General features: G+C 44.9%; 1 protein-coding gene across 1 annotated transcript in view; it reads right to left on the minus strand.

Annotated features, from left to right (window-relative positions):
- Positions 1 to 24,413, minus strand: part of pappaa (pregnancy-associated plasma protein A, pappalysin 1a) — a 145,808-nt gene that overhangs the window by 118,887 nt on the left and 2,508 nt on the right. The window contains exons 2-3 of the mRNA XM_072692737.1: positions 10,289 to 10,581; positions 8,875 to 9,644 (exon numbers count right to left, since the gene is read on the minus strand). Of these exons, the coding sequence (XP_072548838.1) occupies positions 8,875 to 9,644; positions 10,289 to 10,581 (1,063 nt within the window). The remainder of the gene's footprint in view (positions 1 to 8,874; positions 9,645 to 10,288; positions 10,582 to 24,413) is intronic.

A 24,413-nucleotide genomic window follows, 5' to 3' on the forward strand; every position in this document is an offset into this window, starting at 1 on the left:
ACCCTACACCAATAAGAGCCCTTGGGCTAAACCCCTAACTCTACATTCTCCTACCCTGGACAAACTGTGGAGGCACCACTCCATCGATTCGGCTTCCCAACACCACGAAAGAGGAGCCTACAAGTGCATCTCACCCATTAATCCCACTCAGGAGGTGAGCAGTGCTTATACAGAGCGCACCCCTGGGTCGGGATCCCTCTCCGTGATCTCATACATTACAGCCAAACATTTGCTTTGAGCCTAAACATGTTCATTTAAACCAAAACCTGCTGCTGCCTTTGAGGTGGTCATGTCGGGGGGGGGTGGCATGTCACAGAGATGAAAACCTTCTTGTGAGTGACATGCTGACAAACAAGAACGGCATGGTCGAAGTCCCTGGCAGAGCTCCGGCAATCGAACAACTGGCAGCATATCAAACTGTGTCGCGTTAAAAAAGACGACGAGGGAAAAAAGGGGGGGGGGAAAAGATCAGCCGCACATGGGGGCGAATAGGACCGGCGGCTTACCGCGAGCGATCAAAACAGACGACATGTTTGCAAAAGCTGACAGTAACAAGTGCTCCCAGACAGCTAGTCTAAATGGAGACCACACACGGGGATGACACACCGCAGCTGTGGAAGAGCGGGCGAACACTAGCAGCAGGCATGTTTGATTGCACTAGCGCCTCCTGCTACATTTGTTAACTCGCGATTTCAACACACGAGAGCTGATCTCTAAAAGCACCCAAAGAAGGCACGACCTGGTACCTTCCAGCGCGTTTCAAAGACCGGGCTACGTTTATTTACGATCCATCTTCTCGTGCCAAGGCCATGTGAGGTATTCAGCTTCAAGGTATGTGCTCATACATTGAGGGAGTGTGACAGCAGCTTAGCAAATCATTTGCTATGATCTTAAAGCCGCGGTCCCGCTAAAAATCGAATTTACACCATTTCCCTCCCTAACATGAATGTATTTAGTCAGCTCGGACATGTTTGGTATAGGAATGAGTCGGAAGAGGGGTCTAGGCCTGTACTTACCAAGGCTAGGCTGCCTATGTAGGCTAGGCTGGCTTATTAGTACTAGAACTTTGGGGTTGTTGAGGGTGGTAGTGGGATTACTTGAAAATCTCCCAAGTAATTTTCACGTGAGCTCACAGCTGGGATCACACTGGACATTTGCTGATCGCATCACCTTGCGAAACAGGTGTTGACTGGGCTTGCTAACGCTAGCTACCCGATAGCTTTATGCTGGTGCTGAAAGTTCTCGAAGTTTCCCTGGCAAAATTTCTTGCCGTCAAAGGTATTAAAGTAAAGGTGCACGTATTTGTCACTGTACAGCGAAATGTGTCCTCCGCATTTAACCCATCTGGTAGTGAACACACACTCACACACACACTCACATGTGTTAGGGGCAGTGAGTACACACACACACCCAGAGCGGTGGGCAGCCAACTCCAGCGCCCGGGGAGGAGAGAGGGTAAAGGGCCTTGCTCAAGGGCCCAACAGTGGCAGCTTGCCAAGCCCGGGAATTGAACCCACAACCCTGTTATCGATATCCCGGCGCTCTAACCGCTGCCCACCATTTAGTCAGCTCGGACATGTTTGGTATAGGAATGAGTCGGAAGAGGGGTCTAGGCCTGGACTTACCAAGGCTAGGCTGCCTATGTAGGCTAGGCTGGCTTATTAGTACTAGAACTTTGGAGTTGTTGAGGGTGGTAGTGGGATTACTTGAAAATCTCCCAAGTAATTTTCACGTGAGCTCACAGCTGGGATCACACTGGACATTTGCTGATCGCATCACCTTGTGAAACAGGTGTTGACTGGGCTTGCTTAAACCAAAACCCAGTCAAAAATGTTGCTAGAAATCTCGAAAACACTTGTTTACATCTTTGCTGACTACATGTAGAGACTACACATCTGGCTAGACCGTCATTTTAAAGAAGAAACAGCTAAGCATTGGTTTAGCTACAGTACACAGCTATGTACAGCATGGGCAGCTGTTCGTCTGGAGCCTTTCATTCGTTCTCCCTGTTCTCCGAACTCACCATAACCACCTGTTTTCAGATTATGATCGCTAAACCATCTATTCCACCACTCATCACAGCCATGCATGGCATGTCATAAACACTTCAGAAATAATATTAAAGATTGATATTAAAGTACTGTTCTGTCCAATCCTTCACATCACCCTTCACTGGTGGAGAGAGAACGAAGTTCAGACAGGTTGAATGGGCCTACTGAGGTAAAACAGAAGCATGTCCAAAGGGGGTTCTGGCCCGTCTTCAAGAGATGATATAAATTCTCCCACCGTAATAACAGCAGGAATGTCATGATTTCCTTGGAAAATGGTTCTGTGCTGCTTCTGTGGGTGTGGGAGGGATGGGCTAAGGGGGCTTACTGACAGTGAAAAGTACATTTGTCAAAAATGGAGAAGACCCCTGGACTTCTGGAGATCAAGCACACATCTTATCTAAGATATCTAAGATCTTTGGAGGTGAAGCAAATAAGCAGACCAGACTCACTGCAAATTAATGCATACCTCCACCCCAGATCAACTCTCCAGCCCATGCTGGGACGTCCTATGTGCGTCCTATGACCAGAGTTCCCCAATGGTCTTTAAATCTGGTGCCAGTGGTGGGGGGTGTCCCACACTCAGTCCCAACCAACATGCTCAAGTGGGGCTCACATGGGTGGAACATGGGCTAGGTGGGTTTCACGTGGGCATGAGCTCTGAGTGGGTTTGTACGTGTTGTATGTGTTGTTACTGGGGCCCAAATGCTGGGCTTCCCAAATGGGCCTCATCATTACAGCCCAACTTACTTTCACATGGGACTCATCTAGGCCCTTTGTGCAGTGTACAACTCAGATGGGGCCCATGGTTAACCCTTCCTGGTCCCATCACTGACCCTGGTGGACATCCATATGTGTGGGGCCAACATGGAACCCAAGGACAAAACCTTTCCAGCTGGGCTACTCATACAGACCCCACATGGGCCGAGCCATTACTCTGGGCGAGGATGTTCTGGTGTTGGTTTCCTCTCCACATAATGGTAAGAGCAGCCATATGGATGTTTGGGTAGATGTTTTTCATTTAGTGCCTTAGTGGTTTAGCTGGTCTACCAGTATCATCAGCCTGACCAAGACAGGCAAGCTAAGGTATGACCAAGCTTGTTGATCAACAAGTCCAGCATGACCAATCTGGTGATTATAGCATGACCAAGCTAATGACCAGCACAATGAAGGTGATTGACCAGCATGACGAAGGTGGTCCACCACGCTGGTCCCCTAGTATAACGAGCTTGACCAAACTGGTCAACCAGCTTTAGTGAAGCAGTCAACCAGTGTGACCTACTTGGCGACCAGCTTTGTAAAGTTGACCAGCTAGCTCATTGATAATGAAGCTAGTCTAGACTTAAGCTGGTCAACCAGTTTAACCAGTACAGGGTTTGTGTTCACCTGTATGGAACTACTGTACCATCAAAGACCAGCTTAGACCATTAGCCCTGATGCCTCATTTCCAACCTCCTATCACTAGCAGCAGCAAGCCAATGGCCAAACACCTGGACACTGAAGGCAGGTGGGTATGTGTGTGGTGTGGGCCTCCGTGTGTGGTGCTCCAGAGACAGGTGCTTTTACGAGGGTCCTGTGCCTTTAAAAAGAGGCCGTTTTACGCCAGAGCACTTTTAAGGCAAAGTCATTAATGTCTGTTAGCTTTACAGGCTGTGGGGCTTAGGCTTCAGCCGACTGTAAAGTACCCTGTGTCGGAAGACCCCTGCTCACAGCCTGGGAAACCCCATTCATCCATTAATGTGACACGCTGACACAGAGAGAGCTGTGAACATGATGACAGGGCAACCACTAAGGGTGTTATCACCCTTCACCTAAGACTAATCTCCTGGAACAAAGCCACAGCAGACATTTTTCTTACCACCCATAAATAAGATGGCCAGCGGCCAGAGCGGAATCGATGCACACGTGTAAGTAGTCAAAGCTTCCTTCTCCCAGTGCTATGCACGGACTGTGGAGAAGGGTAGGCGGGATATGAACTGACGGTACTTAGCAAGTCAGCTAACTCACTAGCTCACCCACCATTAACGCTAAAAACGTTAACGTAACTTTAACCACGGTGACCATATTTTGGTACATTTGTATTTACTAAACTAATAAATAGCATTAACCGCCTAGACAGCCAAACTATATATTTTTTCAACTAATAGAAGTATGTTTATTTATTTTTTTATTCAATTAAAATGTATTTATTTAAAGAAAATACTAATAATATACTAATTTTATAAATTATAAATAAAGGTGTACATATGTATACTTTTATTTATACCTTTATTTATAATTTATGAAATTAGTATAATTTATAAAATGTATTTATTTAAGAAAATACTTACTTATTTAACACTTACATTTTTATACATTATACTAATTTTATAACTTATAAATAAAGGTGTACATATTTATACTTTTATTTATACCTTTATTTATAATTTATAAAATTAGTGAAATTTATCAAATGTATTTATTTAAAGAAAATACTTACTTATTTAATACTTACATTTATATAAATTATACTAATTAAAAAAAAAAAAGATAAATAAAGGTACAAATATTCATCATAATGTATTAATATTTATGAATTATTTAAAAATAAATTAATAATAGGGCCTCCACATATTGAGGCCCTTTTTACTTAAAAATTACCACCCTGTTACATAATGTTTTTTTGTTTGTTTGGTTTTTTTTTTACTTTAATGCTAATGTAAAACTTTATTAATAAATAGTTTAATACAATAAAAAAAGTGTCACAGAAGGTCAAACTGATTTGTGTTTATGCACAGTTTGACCAAAAGGTTAACGTAGATGCAGAAACACAAAGACCAATAGTGGAGACTGGAAGGCAGGACTTCAACAGCAAACAGTGTAAATCCCAACAATTTAGAAATTATTATACATGTATATTTTTTTCACATCCCAAAAAGAAAACATGTCCAGATAGAAGAGGGCACGTATGGTCACCCTAGTTATACCAGATAATTATATACATGCAAGACTGTAATGCTAAATACATTAGCATCATAGCAAGACAGTATAAAACTACTGCTTTTATTTCAGTTGATTTATGATCTTGGATTTTAACTTTTCGAGTAGGAAATTTGTCTTGTGAGGGTGTCCCCTCTAAATGTTCTACTTGGATAGTCCAACATCCCAGTTACATTTAGCCAGACTGCTTACTGCAGTGTTAGCTACTAGGCCAAACTAGGAAACAAACTAACAAACTAGGCCAAAAAACAGATCAATAAACAGCCACATCTAAAGCTTATGAAGCCATAAGCTTATGGTATTACTTTGCAATCCAAAATAATAAGCTATTTAATATCATAAACAAATCAGCTAGCTGGCCGGCTAACTAGCTACTTTAAAAGCTATGTTAAAATTGAGTCTGTATAAAGTTAACGCACCTACCGTAAATAACAAAAGCACTAAATATTATAACTTTTTTTTATAAAAGGTGCTGAAAGGGTGGTGCTTACACACTGCTAGCATTAGCATATCCTCACTAGCATTAGCCCAATTAGCCGTGGACTTTGCGTACGTGGCTAATTGGACTAATGCCAGTGAGGATATAACCCACCTAGCCCATGTGACACTAAATATTATACCATTTTCATAAAAGGTGCTGAAAGGGTGGTGCTTACACACTGCTAGCATTAGCATATCCTCACTAGCATTAGCCCAATTAGCCGTGGACGTTTGCGTACGTGGCTAATTGGACTAATGCCAGTGAGGATATAACCCACCTAGCCCATGTGACACTAAATATTATACCATTTTCATAAAAGGTGCTGAAAGGGTGGTGCTTACACACTGCTAGCATTAGCATATCCTCACTAGCATTAGCCCAATTAGCCACGTACGCAAACGTCCGCGCCAAAACCCACCAAAGCTGAACTTCGACCTGGTGTTTCACACAGAAAATAGAGCTGAGACTGAGCACATTCTCCATAAAATAATTACCCCGTTTTACACTGCGTTAGGTCATGCCCTGTGTTAGCACATCCCAAACAGGCTGTCTCAGGAACATGAGCTTCCATATTCTTTCCAGCAACATGCCTCAAACTATCCGTCCACTCATAACACATAATTGCTCGTTAAATGTGAAGAAAATGGAACAAAACATGCAGCTTTCGCAAAAACAAGGCAGGCATCATTTGTATTTTTCAATGGTGCACTGTTGACTCTGTCCTGGACGAGAGCCTCCGAACCCTCGGCTCTCCTTCCAGCCAGATTCCTAAACAAGCAAACTGGTAACAGGCTCCAGGTCTGCGAAAATAAACCCCAGACCGTCCATTGTTTCCCCCACTGCATGTAGCGCAAAGCGCTCGTCCAGAATTCCACAATTAAGGAGGAATGTCGACGAAGGTTCGCAGCAGCGCTGCCTTCGGTTAGTCTCCCTGGATGTACGGTAATCAAACAAAAACAAGCAGCCACTCAGGGAGCTCATCCCCTGCCCATGTTTTTCCTCCGCCTATTCCTCCCTCTCCTCCTGCGCTCCGGCGCTCCCTTGCTCCATCGCTCCATCTTTCTAAGAAGCCATCTTTCATCCGTCAGCCGTAATATTTCAATCTAAAGCCCGGGCTTTGCCAGCCGCTGATTTCTGTAACTGGATCAGATGTCTGATGATGAATGGCCTCTAGATGATTGGATTGGGAGAACATTTGAGGAAAAACCACCTGCTTTTTTTTGTAATTTTTTTTTTTGTTTTGTTTTGTACCGCCCTCCGAGTCTGATGTCACCTAGCAGCCCGCACACGGAGTCATGTGAAGTACTTTCGGAATGCGATTGGAGGCAAATCTATGGACTGGCGGGGCTTCAGAACGAGGCTAATCCAAAACATCGCCGTTCCCTTGAGAAACTCAATTAGGGGGAGGCAAAGAATTGCAAGAATATTACTGGATTTACTGGAATACGGTTCCCACTGACTTGGACACGGGGACAGCGCTGTGTTTTCACTCACTGTGTTCATCTTTGCATCTCCAGCCAAACTTTTTTCCAGTAATTTTTACAATTGCATCCTAAAAAGTCACACACTGCCTGGAAGTTCATCTGAAACCACTGGTTTCCAGCACTGGGATTTCATGGTCTTTGTTTCGGAATGTACATAAAACAAATACCACCCTGTTGACTGCCTTCTGTCTCAGGACACTGGACCCCTAAACCCCTAAAGCTAGCAGCAAATAGTGACCTTGACTTGTACCCCGTTTCTCGGATATTACTCAACATCCCTATTATCCTCCAAAGCAGCCGAAAGTAATGCCCGACAAACAGTCAACCTCAACTTCTGCTTCCATGCAATAAATCTTCAAGCTTTAAGCAATATGGACCTCAGTAGCTTTGAACATGGCTGGATTTTCCAATATCAGCAACAGCTGCTGCACTACAGGGATCCCTGCAGATCTAGCCAAAGCTAAACAGGGCGGCCAATCCATGCGAGGAGGACTTTTGAGAAGTTGTGAAGATACTGCGCCTTCTCTTCGCTGATCTTAGGTAGCTCCTGGTGCAGGAGCCAGAACATTTGTGGAACTTTAAGGGTGTGTTTATACTTGCCAGCCTCGATTGGATTGAATCGAACCCTGCTTGGTGCGGCCGGACTTTCCGAACCTGGTGGCCACCGAACGAGCAGGCCGAGACTGCCTGAGCAGGTGCTCAAACTCTGCTTAGTATCCTAGTATCAACCTGGCCCACTTCATCACGGGTGAGTCTCTATTGCAGACCTGCCCACAAAGTCCAGTATCAACCCTGCCCGCTCACTCCACCAACGCCATGCCGTCCGCATCGGCCCACTTCATCACGGGTGAGTCTCCGTGCAGACCAGCCCACGTTCCCATTCTTCAGCTTCTGCTGTCTAATGCTGTAATTTAGTGAGGCTGTGTCCCAAACCATTCGCCTAAAGACAATGTGTGCGATTTGGGACGCAGCCGCAGTGGTTTAATACTGGCGAATCAAGTATAAGACAGGTTTAAGGATCCAGCAGGATCCTCTACTTGCGATTTTTCGATCCGGTTCGACTGAAAATATGTCAAAGCAAACCAGGACTAAACTCCAACAACGCATCATTTCCTTGCTTGGCCTGGACTACCAGTATACAACACACCCCTCAAGTGCTAGCATAACAGCTTGCGGCCGCACGTGACCATGTCCCAGCAAAGGAAAACACCTCAGACTTCCAAAGTGAAGATTTCTAGAGGTTTTCCATTTTCCTGGAGGAATAAGAAGATGAAGACTTCGCTTGAGACGACCCAGAGTGGCCTTTACTCCTTGCTCTTTCTTTTAAGAGAGTAGAGACATGAAGAGTGGAGGAGGGAAGAAAAATGTTTAGCTTTGCTTTCTGCCCCTGAAAGAAGCATATGGCTCGCTCTCTCTCTCTCTCTGAAGTGCAGGATGATTCATGGAGCTCTGAAACAGCCAGAAAAGCTGTTCTACGGGAAAAAAGCAAGGGTACAACTATGTCCTATTTGGAATGCCATGGATAGCAATGGTTTCTCGTGTACGGCCTTCGCTCTGCCAAGCTGGCGCCATCAGCCTTGTCACAACATGTCTAAAAGGTACTCAGGGCAAAACTGAAAGATTAAAACAGCCCTATTGCATGTAAAACCACAAGTAGCATTCCCAGAGTTAAGTTCGTTTCTGAACAGTGACGTCAATCATGTCCTAGTTCTCTGCCATTTGGTAAAGAGGGAGTGGTGAATGCCAGTGCATCCCTCAGCACATCCAACATCAATACAGATCCGGAGTTAAGCTGAATTTCCCGTTGAATTATTGAGCGCTATTAAATATCACTGGAAAAACGCACTGAAAAGGCTTCACAGGATCGACAACTGGGTCCTACCTTAAATTCGAGGCTGGGTTGATGCAGGTCTTCGTCACATCGGTAATGTTGGGGTTGCAGCAGTCGTTGTTATCGTACTCGTAGTTATCCCAGTTGCACTCGGGATCACACACTCCGTTTTTCTGCTTGTGGTTCGGACAGTGGGTCCTGGGCTTACAGTAACCAGCATCAAAGCCCGTCAGGGTGTGGTTACACTCCGGGTCGCAGTCCTCGTCGCCCACCTTACTGATGTCGCAGTTGGCCAGCACCAGCCGGCAACGCAGAGAAGAATTGCTGACGTTGTGAACCGTCAGCTCCCACGTGATGTTATACATGGAGAAGGCCTCGTTCAAGTGCTGGTGCTGCAGATGAATCTGCTGGTCGGTAACCGTGGGTCTGCGAAGGTCGTCATCAAAAACGTTGACCACCCGGTAGCGCACCGTCTTAGGCCGCCGGAAGCTCGAGAAGTGGTTGTAGTTGTGGACCACCTCCACATTATCGCATACGGTCTGACCGCAGGCCGGGGGTTCCAGGATCGTGTCTAGGGAGCCCAGCCCAGCGCGAGGGCCTTCGTCCGGCTGTGGAAAACTGCCGTCCTTCACCGGAAGCCACTTGCGCCCAGGATGCTCAAAACTCTCCCGGATGACCAGGTCAGCTTGGTCTTGCGAGTCCTCGTAGCCATGCATGTCTCTTATGATCTGACGCTGAGACAGGGCTTGGCGCCACAGAGTCACCCTCTCAACTGAACCGCGGTAGTTATTGTTCAAGGCATTTCCACCCAACATCAGCACCTTGGGATTTAGATTAGATTCGATTTTATTCCAGTTTCAAATGTATTCAACTTCAAAGCTAACGTTAAGTCCAGTCTGTAAACATTGCGGTCTGACCCCACAAAAGACACGAACAAATCCTTAATATTTTTTATATTTATTAATATATAGATTTATAATTATATTTATTTGTATAATTTTTCCAATTTTGCCACTTTTTTGGTACTGCCAATTAACCCACCCCTTTGTAGCTCCCCCTAGTGCTAGATGCGGCACCATTGGGCAGCCATTGATAAAGGTAAAGGTAAAGGTGCACGTATTCGTCACTGTACAGTGTGGACTGTACAGCGAAATGTGTCCTCCGCATTTAACCCATCTGGTAGTGAACACACACTCACACACACACATGTGTTAGGGGCAGTGAGTACACACACACACCCAGAGCGGCGGGCAGCCAACTCCAGCGCCCGGGGAGCAGAGAGGGTAAAGGGCCTTGCTCAAGGGCCCAACAGTGGCAGCTTGCCGAGCCCGGGAATCGAACCCACAACCCTGTTATCGATATCCCGGCGCTCTAACCGCTGAGCCACCACTGCCAGACCACTGCTTTTTTAAATCATATTTATTTATTTATTTGTGCACAAAACTGAAAGAGGCCATAAACCTACCTTACACTTCTTAGTAAGCGCGCAGAAGACATCTCCAGACTGTTCCCTGCTAACAGCAGTCTGAGCGCCATTCACAAACAGTTTCATGTAGAGGCCATCGTACGTGACCGCCACATGGGCCCAGTGACCAGGCAGGTACCGGGCGTTGGAGTGAATGGAGGTCACCTTATGCGCTCGGTCCGTCTTGAGGGAGAAGAAAAAACGTGGGTCACGGTTCCCATGTTCACTTACTGGCTTTATGCCCAATATCCAGCCGCGGTCACTCGAGGCGTAGAAGCACTTGTCGAAGAGGCCTAGGTGAGAGAGTAAGAGACACAGGTGACAGCATGACCAGTGGTACAGAGTATCATAGGGAGTCTAAAGTATAATATTGTGTCATAAATAATAAAGATGCTCCATTTCGGGAATTGTGGTCTGATGATATCTGATATTTTTCATTTTTCATGTATATACACAGGTGCCATACATAAACTGTAGAAATCGAGACTACCTGGATCAGCATTACAGATATATAGACCATGTATTTTTGTAGGGCTGCAGAAGCAGTAAAATAATATTTTAGCTCGATAGCCCAGCATCACCCAAGCACTCGACTTTTCCGGAGAACGATTAATACATCATCAAATATCAGTTTGAAATATCAGCCAATTTTATTACATTCAGTTTAATTCAAAGTTATTTATATAGGGCATATTAATAAGCAGCTATTAATTAAATATTAATAAGAGATCCAAGCCCAAGCCTCCTTTGAGCAAGCCAATGGCAACATTGGCAAGAGAAACCCCCTCAGATCAAGAGGAAGACCCCTTGAGAGGAACAAAGCCTCAAAAGGGGAGCCATTCCTCCCGGTTGACCAGCTTGACCAGAAAGACCATGCAGGCCAACCAGCATGACCAGCATGACAAAAAAATCAAATGCAGCATACACCCTGCTGCTCAAGAGCTGGTCAACCTAGCATAGGGTATGTTTTTTGTGTCTGGATGAGCAGCTTTTCCACCATCTTGACCATCAAAGACCAGCTTAGACCATCCAAAACCATGCAGCATAAACAGTACTTCTCATACATTCCGGTGTAGATTGTAAACGTACTAGGGCAAGTGGGCCAGAACCCTTAAGAAGAACCTCCAAAGGTTCTTCAGGCAACTTGTGCAGCCTAGGTTACTCCAAGAGCTCCCTCAAGAACTCAGACATACCTCAATAATATTAGAAGTGCTTCAGTATGAAATCTGGTTCCTCAAAGAACTCATCTGAATTAAGGTTTCTATAGGTTTTCTTTAGGATACTAGTTCCTCAAGGGTCTTGTGTGGTACACAATTGGGTTACAGCCCCAACTCATATGAATTGAGGTTCCTAGAGGTTCTCTTTGGCATACTATTTGTTTTCAACTATGAGGAACGTCTTGAATTTTTTTCATTGGAATAAACTTTAGGTCTTTGCAAACGTTTTTATCTTTAAGAATGGGTTCTTCTAAGCCCATTTTTTTCTGAAGAAGAACCTCCAAAGGTTCCTCAGACATCTTGTGCAGCCTAGGTTACTCCAAGAGCTCCCTCAAGAACTCAGACATACCTCAATAATATTAGAAGTGCTTCAGTATGAAATCTGGTTCCTCAAAGAACTCATCTGAATTAAGGTTCCTAGAGGTTCTCTTTAGGATACTATATTTGCATCCAGCTATGAGGAACATCTTAAATGTATCCCAGTGGAATAAACTTTAGCTCTTTGTAAAGGCTGTGGTCCTTAAGAATGGCTTCTTTTAAGAAACGTTTCTTGAAGATTCCTTAAAGCACCTTAAGAAGAACCTCCAAAAGGTCTTCAAAGGATCTTGTGTGGCACACAAATGGGACGCAGCCCCAACTCATATGAATTGAGGTTCCTAGAGGTTCTCTTTAGGATACAATATTTGCATCCAGCTATGAGAAACATCTTGAGGAAAATGTATCTCACTGGAATAAACTTTAGCTCTCTGCAAAAGCTTTTATCTTCAATAATGGGTTCTTCTAAGCTCCCTTTTCCGAAGAAGAACCTCCAAAGGTTCTCTTGTGCAGCCTAGGTTATTCCAAGAGCTCCCTCAAGAACTCAGACATATCTCAATGCTCTTAGACGTGCTTCAGTATGAAATCTGGTTCCCCAAAGAACTCATCTAAATTAAGGTTCCTAGAGGTTCTCTTTAGGATACTAGTTCCTCAAGGATCTTGTGTGGTACACAATTGGAACACAGCTTCAACTCATATGAATTGAGGTTCCTAGAGGTTCTCTTTCACATACTATATTTTTTTATCCAACTACAAGGAACGTCTTGAATTTCTTTCACTGGAATAAACTTTAGATCTCTGTTCTTCAAAGTTAATATAGGTTCCTAGAGGTTGTGAGGAACATCCTGAATCTATCTCATTGGAATAAACTGAACTTTAGGTCTTTGCAAAGGCTTTCGTCTTCAATAATGGGTTCTTCAAAGACTGTATTTCTGAAGACGACCCTCCAAAGGTTTCTCAGGGATCATGTGTGTTATAGGCCAGAAATGCTAGATCCCTCGTTATGCTGGAGGCACCAAAACACCTTTTTCCTGTTTCTGCTGGAAAGCATATGTCAGGTTCAGCACGTTAATGTGTTTTTACTTATATCGCTCTGGCTCACTCTTATACCCACCCCTGCCACCTCTCTCTCTCTCTCTCGCTCGGTCTCTCGCACTCGCTCTCTCTTTTCTCTGTCTTGGGAAATCCAGCAGAAGGAGCGTGTTTATGCTGGACTGTGGGCGTGCAATGAGGCATGCCTCGCATGTGGAGATTCATGTGTTCGCCAATTATTCTTGCCAGAGACATGCTTATAACAAGGCTTTGTCACATACACAAACATGGGAGACTCATTACCCCGCTAAGAGAGGAACCAATGGGAGTGTTTGGGTTCCTGCATGTGTTTGCGAGTGCACATGTAAGTTTGGAGTCACAACCTGAACTAAGGCAATAGGGCTGCCAGATTACAGCAAATGGCAAAATCAGGCATGCCGGGGAACCAAGGATTGGGCTGGAGTAATAGGGGGACGTATCACATCAACATGGAGAACATTTCTATCTTTTCCAGTAAAGCACCAGCTTGTAACACATTCAGCAGGTGGAAGATTCCCCACAAGGTGGCGCTTTTAATACCCAAATAGCTCCTGGTGCTTCACATTAATGACACTGTGTGTCCTTGTCATCCTGAGCCTCCACTCTTAAAAATAAAGGTGCTACAAGGTGCTCTTTGAGTGATGCCATAGAAGAACCAGTTTTGGTTCCATAAGGAACCCTGTAAGATCTTTTACGTCAACTGAAGAGTCTATAAAAAATGAAGAGTCTATAAATGGTTCTTTACAATGGAACCATGTCTGAACCCTGTATCTGCATTTCTCTCATTTTTCCTACATAATTAGAATAGATAATCTTTACACTGCAATGTGTCACTACGTCATGATGAACGGACCAATAGAAATGCTCAAAACATCAAACACCCTCCCACATTGACGTCCATTGACAGCTGCTATTCTGGAAATACAACAGTTTTAGCTGCACTGCTGATTTACCAACCGGACATGCTAATTGGCACTAAAAACTCAGAACACAACCAGTGTGCAACTGGAAACCTCAATGTGGATAACATGATCCCTTCTGATTGGAGGAACCATGAGTGAGAAGCTCAATGACATGGCTAGAACTGCACATTATCCACTTTTTATAAACTGAATGCATTTAGAGGAGGACCGGAGTGGAGAATTCCACCAATCTTAAGAATTTCTGTGTTAGGATGTGAATAAAGTCAGGAAGGGAAACCTGCAGAGCCTGATTTCACAGTTCACAGTGGTGGTGAATGGAGCCAGACGTCTGAAAAGTTCAAAGCTACATGGCAGAAGGTTCTTCACGCAAAATAGCTCTGAATGTGCTGCCTCGCGCTTGATATAGTGTTCCTCAATCGTTTGAGAAGATTTTGGCTTAAAACATACAAAATAGTAGAGGGGTACAGTATGCAGTATATCAGTTCGGCCAAATTGCCCTTAAAGCCTTTAATTGCCCTTATCGCCTCTGAAACATTTACATTTAGGGCATTTAGCAGACGCTCTTCTCCAGAGTGACTTACAAAAGTGCTTCACTATTTACCCAAGAAAAACCTCAGCTAGTTTAAATAGACTAATAATTCAAAGATCCTCTCATCTTAGACTCTACTAAACACAAGTCAATATGGAGACCATAATACTCTTCTCTTAACCTGAGTACTCTTAGAAGAGGAGGGTCTTCAGTCTGGGTTTGAAGACAGTGAGTGTTGGACTCAGCCGTTCGGACACCCAGGGGAAGTTCGTTCCACCACTTCGGTGCAGGACAGCAAAAAGTCTGGACGCTCGTCTTCCGTGGATCTTAAAGGATGGCGGGTCGAGCCGAGCCGTACTTGAAGCTGGAAGGGCTCTTGGTGCGGATCAGCTTTTGACCATTGCCATCAAGTACGGGCTAAAAGCTCCCTTAAAGACAGATGTTACGGGATTATGGGTACATCTAGACTACCTGATGTCTGAAGCCGTGTCTGAAGCCGGGCCCTGTTCACTGTATAGTGCACTACTTTGAGGTTCTGCCATTTCGTAGAGGTGTCTGTAAACTTAGTGCAGAATGTTTTGTGCTCTAGATAGTAGATAATAGATGATGTACGCTAAACACACATGGAATACCCACAATCCTTTGCGTTGTCTGGATTGCCGATTCCCGCACAGCTTCTCTAAAGAAGACAAACGTTCGCCAGGCTGTTTACGTGACACAGCAGTGAGCTCAAATTCATAACGAGGAGTCCGAAATCTGTGTCCACTACCTTGTGGAAGTCCCTATGCTATGTTTCCTATGCTCTATCTAGTGATCTGGCTATAAAAGTAAATAGAGCACGGTTCTCAACAAAGTTCGAAACACTGTTTTGCCGTAGTTTTCAGAACATATAGGATCTAGGTGGAGGGATACCTGCAGGGTAAAGTGTAGTAAAGTAGTCCCAAAGAAGAATATACAATTTTTTTCCAGATTTGCTACTATCTTACCATCATCAGCAGTATATTAATACTGAGAAGGCATGTGTTCGCGTTTACTGGTGGGTAAGTAAAATGGCTATACTTGTGTTGTAGTCATGGAGACACCTGGATCCATTTACCACCATTGTAAAGTATAAAGTTGGTAGTTTCTGTACAATCAACCCCAACTTTGATCAAATTCACAGCAAATGACTTTGTTTACAATGTAACCATTGGATTATGCAGACAATTTGAAGAATTTGTGGAATTTTCCTTTAATGTTTGGTAAAGCTTAGGTCTTCAGAGAAGGCCCTCAGGCCTAGGCCAGAGCTTGAAGCCTGATTATTTTCATTTGAATTGTTTTCTGTATTTTTATCCAATAAAAAGATAAACATCTGACCACTTTATGTGTGGAAATGATTAATGCACATGTTTAAATGAAATAATCCAAATGTGTTACTTTCCAAAAGTTCAGACCTTTCCTGTTCCTGACCTCTCCAGACCTCTTCTCACTCCGTCTGGGCTGTTTTTGCTTTTTTTTCTCTCGAATGTGTGAGAGCGTTCTCTCTGGGTCAACATCAAATGGGCTAGTGCTCAAGGAGCCTGTGGGGCCAGACCCGGGGGTCAGCCCTGTTAAACATTACGGGCTTGCCACGACACTGCAAGAAAAGTCTGCCATCTGTCAGCGTGCACACTCAAACTAAAAGGTGTGCTAAAATGCCTGTAGGGCCTATTATGTAAACACATGTCAGAAGTCTGCCACGCTCAATTAATCTAACACATTACATTTTTCCAGACGAACTGTGCAGCCTAGACTATCACACACACACACACACACACACACATATACACACACATATACACACAGGTATTTGCATACAAGCCCAACAGCTCATAATGGCTCTTCTTGAGTTCAAAGACAACCTTGCTTGCACTTGCCATTTATCTTCCCTTAGGAGAGCCCATTGGAGTGGTAATAATGGGGGCGAAAACACTTCAGACGGACTGATGAGAAGTAGAGATTGGAGTGGAGTCCCGGCAGTCTGGGTGGGTGAAGGAATTCAAAGGAAAAGAGGACTTTTGCTAAGACAAGGCTGCAGAGATGAATGCGGCTCCTCCGTGGAGTTCTTCTAATGCATTGTCTTAAAAATGAAGCTGCTTCTTTGAGTAAATGCCATAGAAGAACCACTTTTGGTTCCATGAAGATCCATGTTTGTAATAGAGATTGAGGCCTGTCACCATAATTATTTTCTGTATGTTATATTACTCCAGATATAATTGCAATTAATGACATATACAATAATGCAAATACACTTTTTTTCACGTGCTGCCACTATAGGCCAGGGGTCATGAGTTCAAGTCCCAAGTCATGCCGCTTTGCCATCAGTAGCCGGTCTCAGGTGGAGCACAATTGTCCATGTTCTCTCCAGGTCAGTAGATGGCCCCCTCTCCCCCCATCAGTCTTAAGCGATGTTGGTCGGCACAGGTGTCTGATGACTGCCTGGCGATGGCGCATCAGTGGCAGTTTGAAAAGTGGCTGGCTTTACATGTATCGAAGGGGACGTGTGTTAAGCCCTTACCCTCCTAGTGTCGGGAGCATTGCTGGTGCTACAGGTGGGTTAATTGGCCGAACTAGACTGGGACAAAGTTTTAAGCGAAGTCGACATACCGTCTCTTTCACATTACTGGGCTCATCTCGCCCATTTGGCTTTAAGCCAAAATGTTGTCACATTGGATCTGTGGAATATGGCTTTGTGCAGTTTTTGGGAAAAACAGCTATGATCTGCCAGACTGACGGCATATTTTTTTTAAATTATCGGAATCCAAAGCAGCGGTTCTGAACATCCATGCTGAATGCAATCAAATTCTCATGCCAACGCACCTCCAAAATCTACCAGAAAGCCTTCTTCTTCCCTGGACACTAGAGACAGTTATACCAACAAAAGCAGGATAATACCCTTAACTTCAGAAGAAACCATTAATGAGCAGGTGTCCCAATACTTTTGTCTGTATCGTGTAAATAGCCTCTGTTCCGATTGGCTACTCTGTATTGTGCCTTGTGCAAAAAGCAGTCCGTGGCAGCCCTTTGGCAATGGGTGGGGCGAAACTGCTGAGGGCTGAATATGTGGGTTTATGTATGTACGTCGATTTTTGCAGATTAGTTTCCATATATGGACGCTATCACAGCCAGTAGCAATCTGTGCTGTCCACAATTGATCACAGAATGGTAGAGTTAACCGTAGCTAGGCATTTGAATGTGACAGCTGTCTCACATCCTGTTAGGCAGAAGAGTGGCTCAGTGTAGATTAGCTAAAGTTAGCTAGCCAGCCAGACACCTGCTTCACTGTATAACTCGTATAGCTATATATAATATATACACTATAACTCTACTGTTTCAGTCTAAACGCTGGGTGATGTCGCTGACTCTCGTTTTCAGGCAGATAAACAAACAAACAGCTTCCCAAAGTCACACACTTGCTTCCATGTCTATGCTGGCTAAACATGCTAACTCGGCAGTAGTGTTAGCATGCTAGCCAGCAAGGAATAGGGAGGTCGAGTTAGCGGGCAAGGACAGCAACACCACCACAACAGCCTTGGCATGTTCAGGTTCCACGTTGGCCCCACATATGGATGCCCACCTGGGTCAGTGATGGGACCAGGAGGGGTTAAACATGGGCCCCGTCTGGGTTGTGCATTGCATACGGGGCCCTAGATAGGACCCATGTGAGATTAAAGGTGGGCTGTAATGATGGGGCCCTTTTGGGAAGCCCCAGTAAAAATGCTGTAATGTACTCAGAGCCCATGCCCACCTGTAACCCACCTAGCCTATGTTCTAGCCATGTGAGCTCCACATGGGCATGTGGGCTGGGGAGGGTCTTTCCACTGTCCCATTTCTTTTGAGATCCAGAAATGAGATCCATTTAATAAAGGTTTTCAAAAAGGGAACCAACTGTGGTTCCTCTATGACCCTTTATTTTTAAGGTTGTGATTTTAGTGAAAGCGACCTGTAAATAACCAAACAGGCACGTATCCATGATCTCTGACCTACAGCAGAAAGCTGCGTCCAACGATCCCAGCCTCCAGCTGAAAGTTACTCAACAGGTCACATAAAAGTCATCTCTGATAAAAATCTGCTGTTGCTAGAACTTCGTAACCTTTCGGTCGTCATGGAAGACAGTCCTGTCCAAGTGCTGGTTAAGCAACCTCTTCCCCCCTCATGCTCATTCTAATGTGGGATGCTCTTCTAATTTTCCTTTCACGGCGCTGCTGGTGGCCTGTCGTGGGAGGTGGATTTGAGGGCCGGTGCTCGCTTGCACAAAATGTTTGCCCTGAAGTTCTTCTTTTACCTTCAGTCAGCTGTGAAAAATCGCTTTAAGGCTCATTTAAACCTCCTTTCTGTTCAAAAATGAAGGGAATTAAAATTCTAGCGATGTTCTAATCCAGTTATTTTGGCCCCCGATCAAATCGGAGTCTCCTAGTGCTGAGTATCAGCTGATACCGGTTTCGATATCTATGTGTGTATAAAAAATAAACCAGCTCCACAGTTTAGATCAGACGAGCTGCTGATTAACGGGTTCAGGTAAATCTTTTATTTTCAGGATCAGATTCTAGAATCAGACTTTCTGGACTGATTTAGTTTAGTCAAGACTTTTCTTAAAATCAATGTTTTATAGTGTTTAATATCTTATAATCCAGTCTGACCAATCAGCTCCCGGCTCCTTCACAACACTGCAGTCTGATCACTTCCTGTGTGTGTGTGTAAGGTGTGTAGTGGTACACACTCTGGACTGGTATCTGTGGTTGTTGGTCTACTGGTGTGTATAACTGGTTTATAGTGGGTGAATGTGCTGTGTCTGTGTGATTGGGGTTTCTATAGCATGTGTGTGTATTAGCATTAGCGTTAGCCTCCTCGACTCGGTTCTGAATGGGTTCCTCAGCGCTGGTTTATAAACAGAGAAAGGCGAGCAAGCGCTTGTGCGGTTCTCCCGCTGGTCAAACAGAACGTTTCAGTGGGAGTTTTATAAAGGGTCAGATATTATGGTCTGTTTTCAGGTTCCACTGTAAAATAGCTCCACACTGCAGAACCTCAACTCCTATATTTACCTTCTGAGAACGTCCGAACTGCTGCTGCTACAGCCGGCTGGCCGATAACGATGTCCGTTAATGGCGCCTTGAGGAACGTGCCAGTTCATAGCTCCCTATAACACTAGCAATGCTCCTGAGACTAGGAGGGTAAAGTCTCCTCTGATAAATCATCCGCCTCTTTTCCAACTGCTGCCAACGCAGCATCGCTAAGTAGCCGTCAAGCTCGGAGGAAAGCGCCGGATCCCCAGCTCCACCACACTAGCTAATAGATGCCTGTGTCGGCTTGTGCTCACTCAGACTCCGGCTGCTGATGGCAAGGTGATAAGGTTAAGACAGTAAAAAGACACTTCACGTGAACTTGGTTTTTGAGGTGTGCCTTTAACAATTAAATTAAAGGTGAACATTAAAAAAGATTTTTAATAAAAATTCATTCATAAACAAAGTCATTAAGAGTGGTTTGGTGTGAAACGCTTGATTCTAGAGAATGCCTGAATGACAATTATTACAACAAATAGTTATGAATATTAATTCTGTTCCATTTAGCTTGAAATATTATAATATTTTATTATATAAAAACTCATTCATGATGGAAGGATAGTTGCAGGATGTTGTGAAGCGAAAACAGTCCCCAAAGAAACTCACTTTTTCACTTTTTGCATTACACGTGAAACTCAAAAGACACGTGGTGAGGGTCTCTGGTGGGTTTGGATGGTAAATGTCTTGGTTCTATTCATCACCAGTATAAAGAAGCCAAGTCAGTAAGTTTTTCTACAATGAATATAATGAATGTACAGTACTGACTTACATTTCTCAAGCATTTCACACCAAACCATCTCTGAAGGCCGTCCCAAGACAGGAATTATGCAGTAAATAACGAATCCCTCCCAAAGTCCTCTTCAAAATCAGTACGTGGGGTGTTTTAGGCAAGCGGCCACTGGCCCTGAAGAAGCCCGGCACCCCCGACCGAAACGATTCAACTTTATTACGACTATTAGACCGCTAGACTTCAAAACATCAGGCTGGCCTGTCACAGGCTTTCATCAGAGGCCAGCTTTCCGGCGTAATGACCTCTACGAGACTAGCTGCTGACTAGTCGCTGCTCATAAGCTGAAAAGCACAAAAAAAGTCATCCAAATCGTTGTGCTCCCCGTAGACACACAAACATTGCCTCAGCGCTGTTCAAGGTCCTGAATTTCACTGTACTTGCTGGTCTGTCCAAGCTGCGCTGCACTCCAACAGCACGCTCACCCATGCAGCAGAGAAGCCAGCCTATCTCCACACGCGCAGGCCATCAGTGCGGCCTGGTAATCAATCCGTTTCGCGTCCCGAGCTGAGCTGTCTTCCCTCAGACTCATCCGAGCCCTCTGCGGCACTTGTTTAGACTGTTCGGGACATAATCTGATCCAGACAGACTACAGACTGCACTTGTGTTTATCAAACTTGTCTGTAGCTGTATCAAGTCCCGAGTCCTGGGGGGGGCCGAGCACTTTGTTCCGTCTTGGCCGTTCTGATTTGGTGAGCCTCGCCGTAAACAACACAATAAACTTGGCCGACCCTAAAGCGCACGCCGAAATTTGGAAAACAACAGCAGTCTCGACCTGAACGCTGGGCAAAACATCAACAATATCAACTAAATCAACAAAAACAAGTGGGCCAAAGCAAAAAACAAGGGCTGGATATTCTCTCAAAAACAAGCGGATGTAGACGGCCTTACGCCTCGCCTTCTTAGAGGCACGAATTAGATTTAAAAGATTAGATGTTGACACATTTGCCCCTGAAAGCGACGAGGCCTGCTCTGATTCCAGAGAAGCGTCGCTGCTCAGTGACGACTGGCGGAAAACAATAGATTAAGAGCATGGCAGTTACAAATATGCTGGCTGAGGCCTGATACGCTGTATTTTGATAGTACTGGCTTAAAATGTGGGTAAATATCCATTCCTGGTGGGGGGATACATGGTGGAGGGCAAAACAGCCCCCGAAACACTTGCTTTTTCAGATTAAGCACTATTTTCCCATCGTCAGCATTACTTATAAACCTCAGAAGACATGCGGTGGAGGTAGATTTACGGTGGTTGGTGTAGTGCAACAGATAACCTGCCAATGAGCTGAAACACCATGTGGGAGACTGGGGTTCGATTCCTGGTCTGGGTAGCTATGCTGTGCTACACCAATAAGAGGCCTTGGGCAAGGCTCCGAACACTACACAGGCCCACCTCTGTAATACGAGTAACCTTGTAAGTCGCTCTGGATAAGAGCATCAGCTAAATGTTTTACCATAGGTTTATGAGGATTATAGCCTTAAACAGATCCATAGAGGAGGGATACCTACATTACTGCACAAAGGTTTTAGGCACCTGTGAACGTTGAGGTAAAAAGCTGCTGATCTGAGCAGTAAGTAAAATACTGATATTATAATAAACACAAATAATAACACTCCTACAGAAAGTGGTGGTGGTGGTTCTCCATCACTGTGTTCATCATTAGAACATCTCCTCTCAAAGTTCTCCTCTCTCATGGAGTTTAGTATTATTTAGAGTTCTCCTCAGATCAACACCTGGTTTGGTGGTAAATCAGGGCTTTATGACGTTAGACCCTCTATTTAAGCCCCCGCTTCATCACTGTCATTCCTACATTACTGTCAGAAGTAACAGTATCAGTTTCATAAGCCCCAAAATAGAACCCTGTGGGACTCCACATGATATGCTAAACTAAATGGTTACCAAATAATTCACAAGAGTCCAAGAATTTCTGCACCCAGATTATTTTAAAATAATAAATCAGGTGAGCTGCTGCTGCTGCTCCTACTACTGCTGCTGCAGATGATGATGATGGAGTTGAACACATCCTCCACGCCATGCTGGCTGGACTGGACTGGGGAGCATCCAGGAGAAACCTGCTGGCTGATGCCTGAGATGCCTGAGTCAAATATCCATTCCAGGTGGAGGGATACATGCAGGTATAAGGCAAAATAGTCCCCCAAAACTTATTTTTTAACATTGCTGACATTGCATATAAAATTACATTGCATATATTAATTTTTATCAATAATTTATAAATAGTTCTGATCAGAGGAGGACGGGCCGGGTCCCCCTTGTGAGTCTTGGTTCCTCCCAAGGTTTCTTCCTCCAACTCTGAGGGAGTTTTTCCTTGCCACTGTAGCCATTGGCTGCTCACTGGGGGTCTTTGATCTTTTATCTCTGTCTTTTATTAATTAATAATTATGTAAAGCTGCTTTGTGACGACAACAGTTGTTAAAGGCTATACAAATAAATTTGACTTGACTTGACTTTCAGCAGAGTCACCTTTACATCCGTTTGTCTTTTCTTATGGCTGGTTTGTTGTTTGCAGTTCAAAGATGCCGGGTAGGATGAGCATGGCCCACCTAATGAGGCCTGAAATTTCCGTGCCCCCCACCCCCCCACGGCAACGTCCACCTAACATCTAGGAGCGTGGACCCACCAGACACTTCCGAGAGAGTAGCGCAGTAGCACCATTTCTCAGACCAGCTTTGAATTCTGCATTTCAGGATGTGGGAAGCAGCCTTTGAACTGCTGTGTGCTTTGATTGGACCGTCCGTAGAGCCGGTCGTTTCCCGTCTCCGAATAACTGATAAGAAAATCATATGACTTTCAGCTTCATTGTCATGATTTAAGCGAAAACCCCATTTTCATCACGCCGTATCGCACTTCGGCTTTAGCGACGCTCCATCTTTTTCACTTCATCCTAGAGAAAAAATCGTCTACGATATTTGGGCGTTTTTTTCCCGAATTTTTTTTCTTTTGCGTATTTTTAACATTCACAATAAGCTGGTGGATGGAAAACCTGCTTCTGGCTTTCTGACTTCACCACAAGCATTTCTCACTGAACCCACTCTGAATGGCTTCTCAGCGGTTAGCTGCTTGCATGCCGCTACACGACGCTACGCACCGACTGTTCTCTACAAGGACAAACCATTTGACAAACATGTGACTCAAAGCCTTTGAGAAATCGCCCCGGGCCCATATCTGCAACCGCCAATAATTCAAAAGAGAGAGAGAGAGTGCTAGAGATAAAGAAAGAGAGAGAGAGCCTGAGTGCCTGAGCAGACTCGAGGCAGCCACAACTTTCAAACACAATGACGTCATCTCTGGGAAAAGAGCGGCTGGCGAGGAATCGCTGCCCATTTCTCCTTGCATTTGCACTCCCAGCCACCGCATCACAGCATCCGACTGCCGATCCGGTCCGATTCACCCTCATTATCTGCATGTCGGAGCCGGTATAGCGCCGGCTCTGTGTGTGTGTCTGTTTATTTATGTGTGTGAAACATATTAAGAGAGAAATGATGAAAGGCGAAGCAGGCTCTCGTCAGCTGGGCTTGTGTTTTGAGCCGGCTACGCCCTCTGTCGGCCCAGCCGGGAATGGAAGCTGATGGGAACCCCGCTCCGGCTCTCCGCTCAGCATGCTCAGCATGTCTCAGAGCAGTGTTCAGCTTCGCTTGTGTGATTTACCAAGAGTGAAATTATACGAGCGCATAATCAGCATTGCCCTCTGCAAGCTGCACAATTTGCGGCATTCCCAAGCATGGACGTGCCGCTGGTCAGGCAGCAGCCTCTCCAGCGTGGAGACGTGGAGGAGTGGGTCGAAGCTGCTGCTGCTGCTGCTGCTGTTGCTCCAGCCCCGGCTGCTGCTGTTACTTCTCGGACTCTCCGGAAGCTCCCTGTCGGTGCATGTGTGAAGGTTATTGCTTTTGACATGGGCGGGAAAACCCTGGAAGTCCAGTCTCCCTCCCTCCCTCCCTCCTTCTGTCCCCTCCCTCTCCTTTCTCTCTCTCTCCCTCTCTTGCTTGCTCGCCCGGCTCACAAACTCGCTCAGTTCTGTCAGTGTCAGCTGTCTGCGGCGAAACACTGAGGCAAGTGTAACACATCCACTTAAAGGGGAACTCCACCAATATTTCCCAAGCCTTGTACGACTACACAGTGGCTAGCCTTGCATGGTTTACAGCGGTGCTGAATGGAAGCAGACGCCTGGAGACTCCCTGGTGTCTGTTTT

This window comes from Salminus brasiliensis, chromosome 1 (assembly GCF_030463535.1).
Source record: "Salminus brasiliensis chromosome 1, fSalBra1.hap2, whole genome shotgun sequence".
NCBI lineage: Eukaryota > Metazoa > Chordata > Actinopteri > Characiformes > Bryconidae > Salminus > Salminus brasiliensis.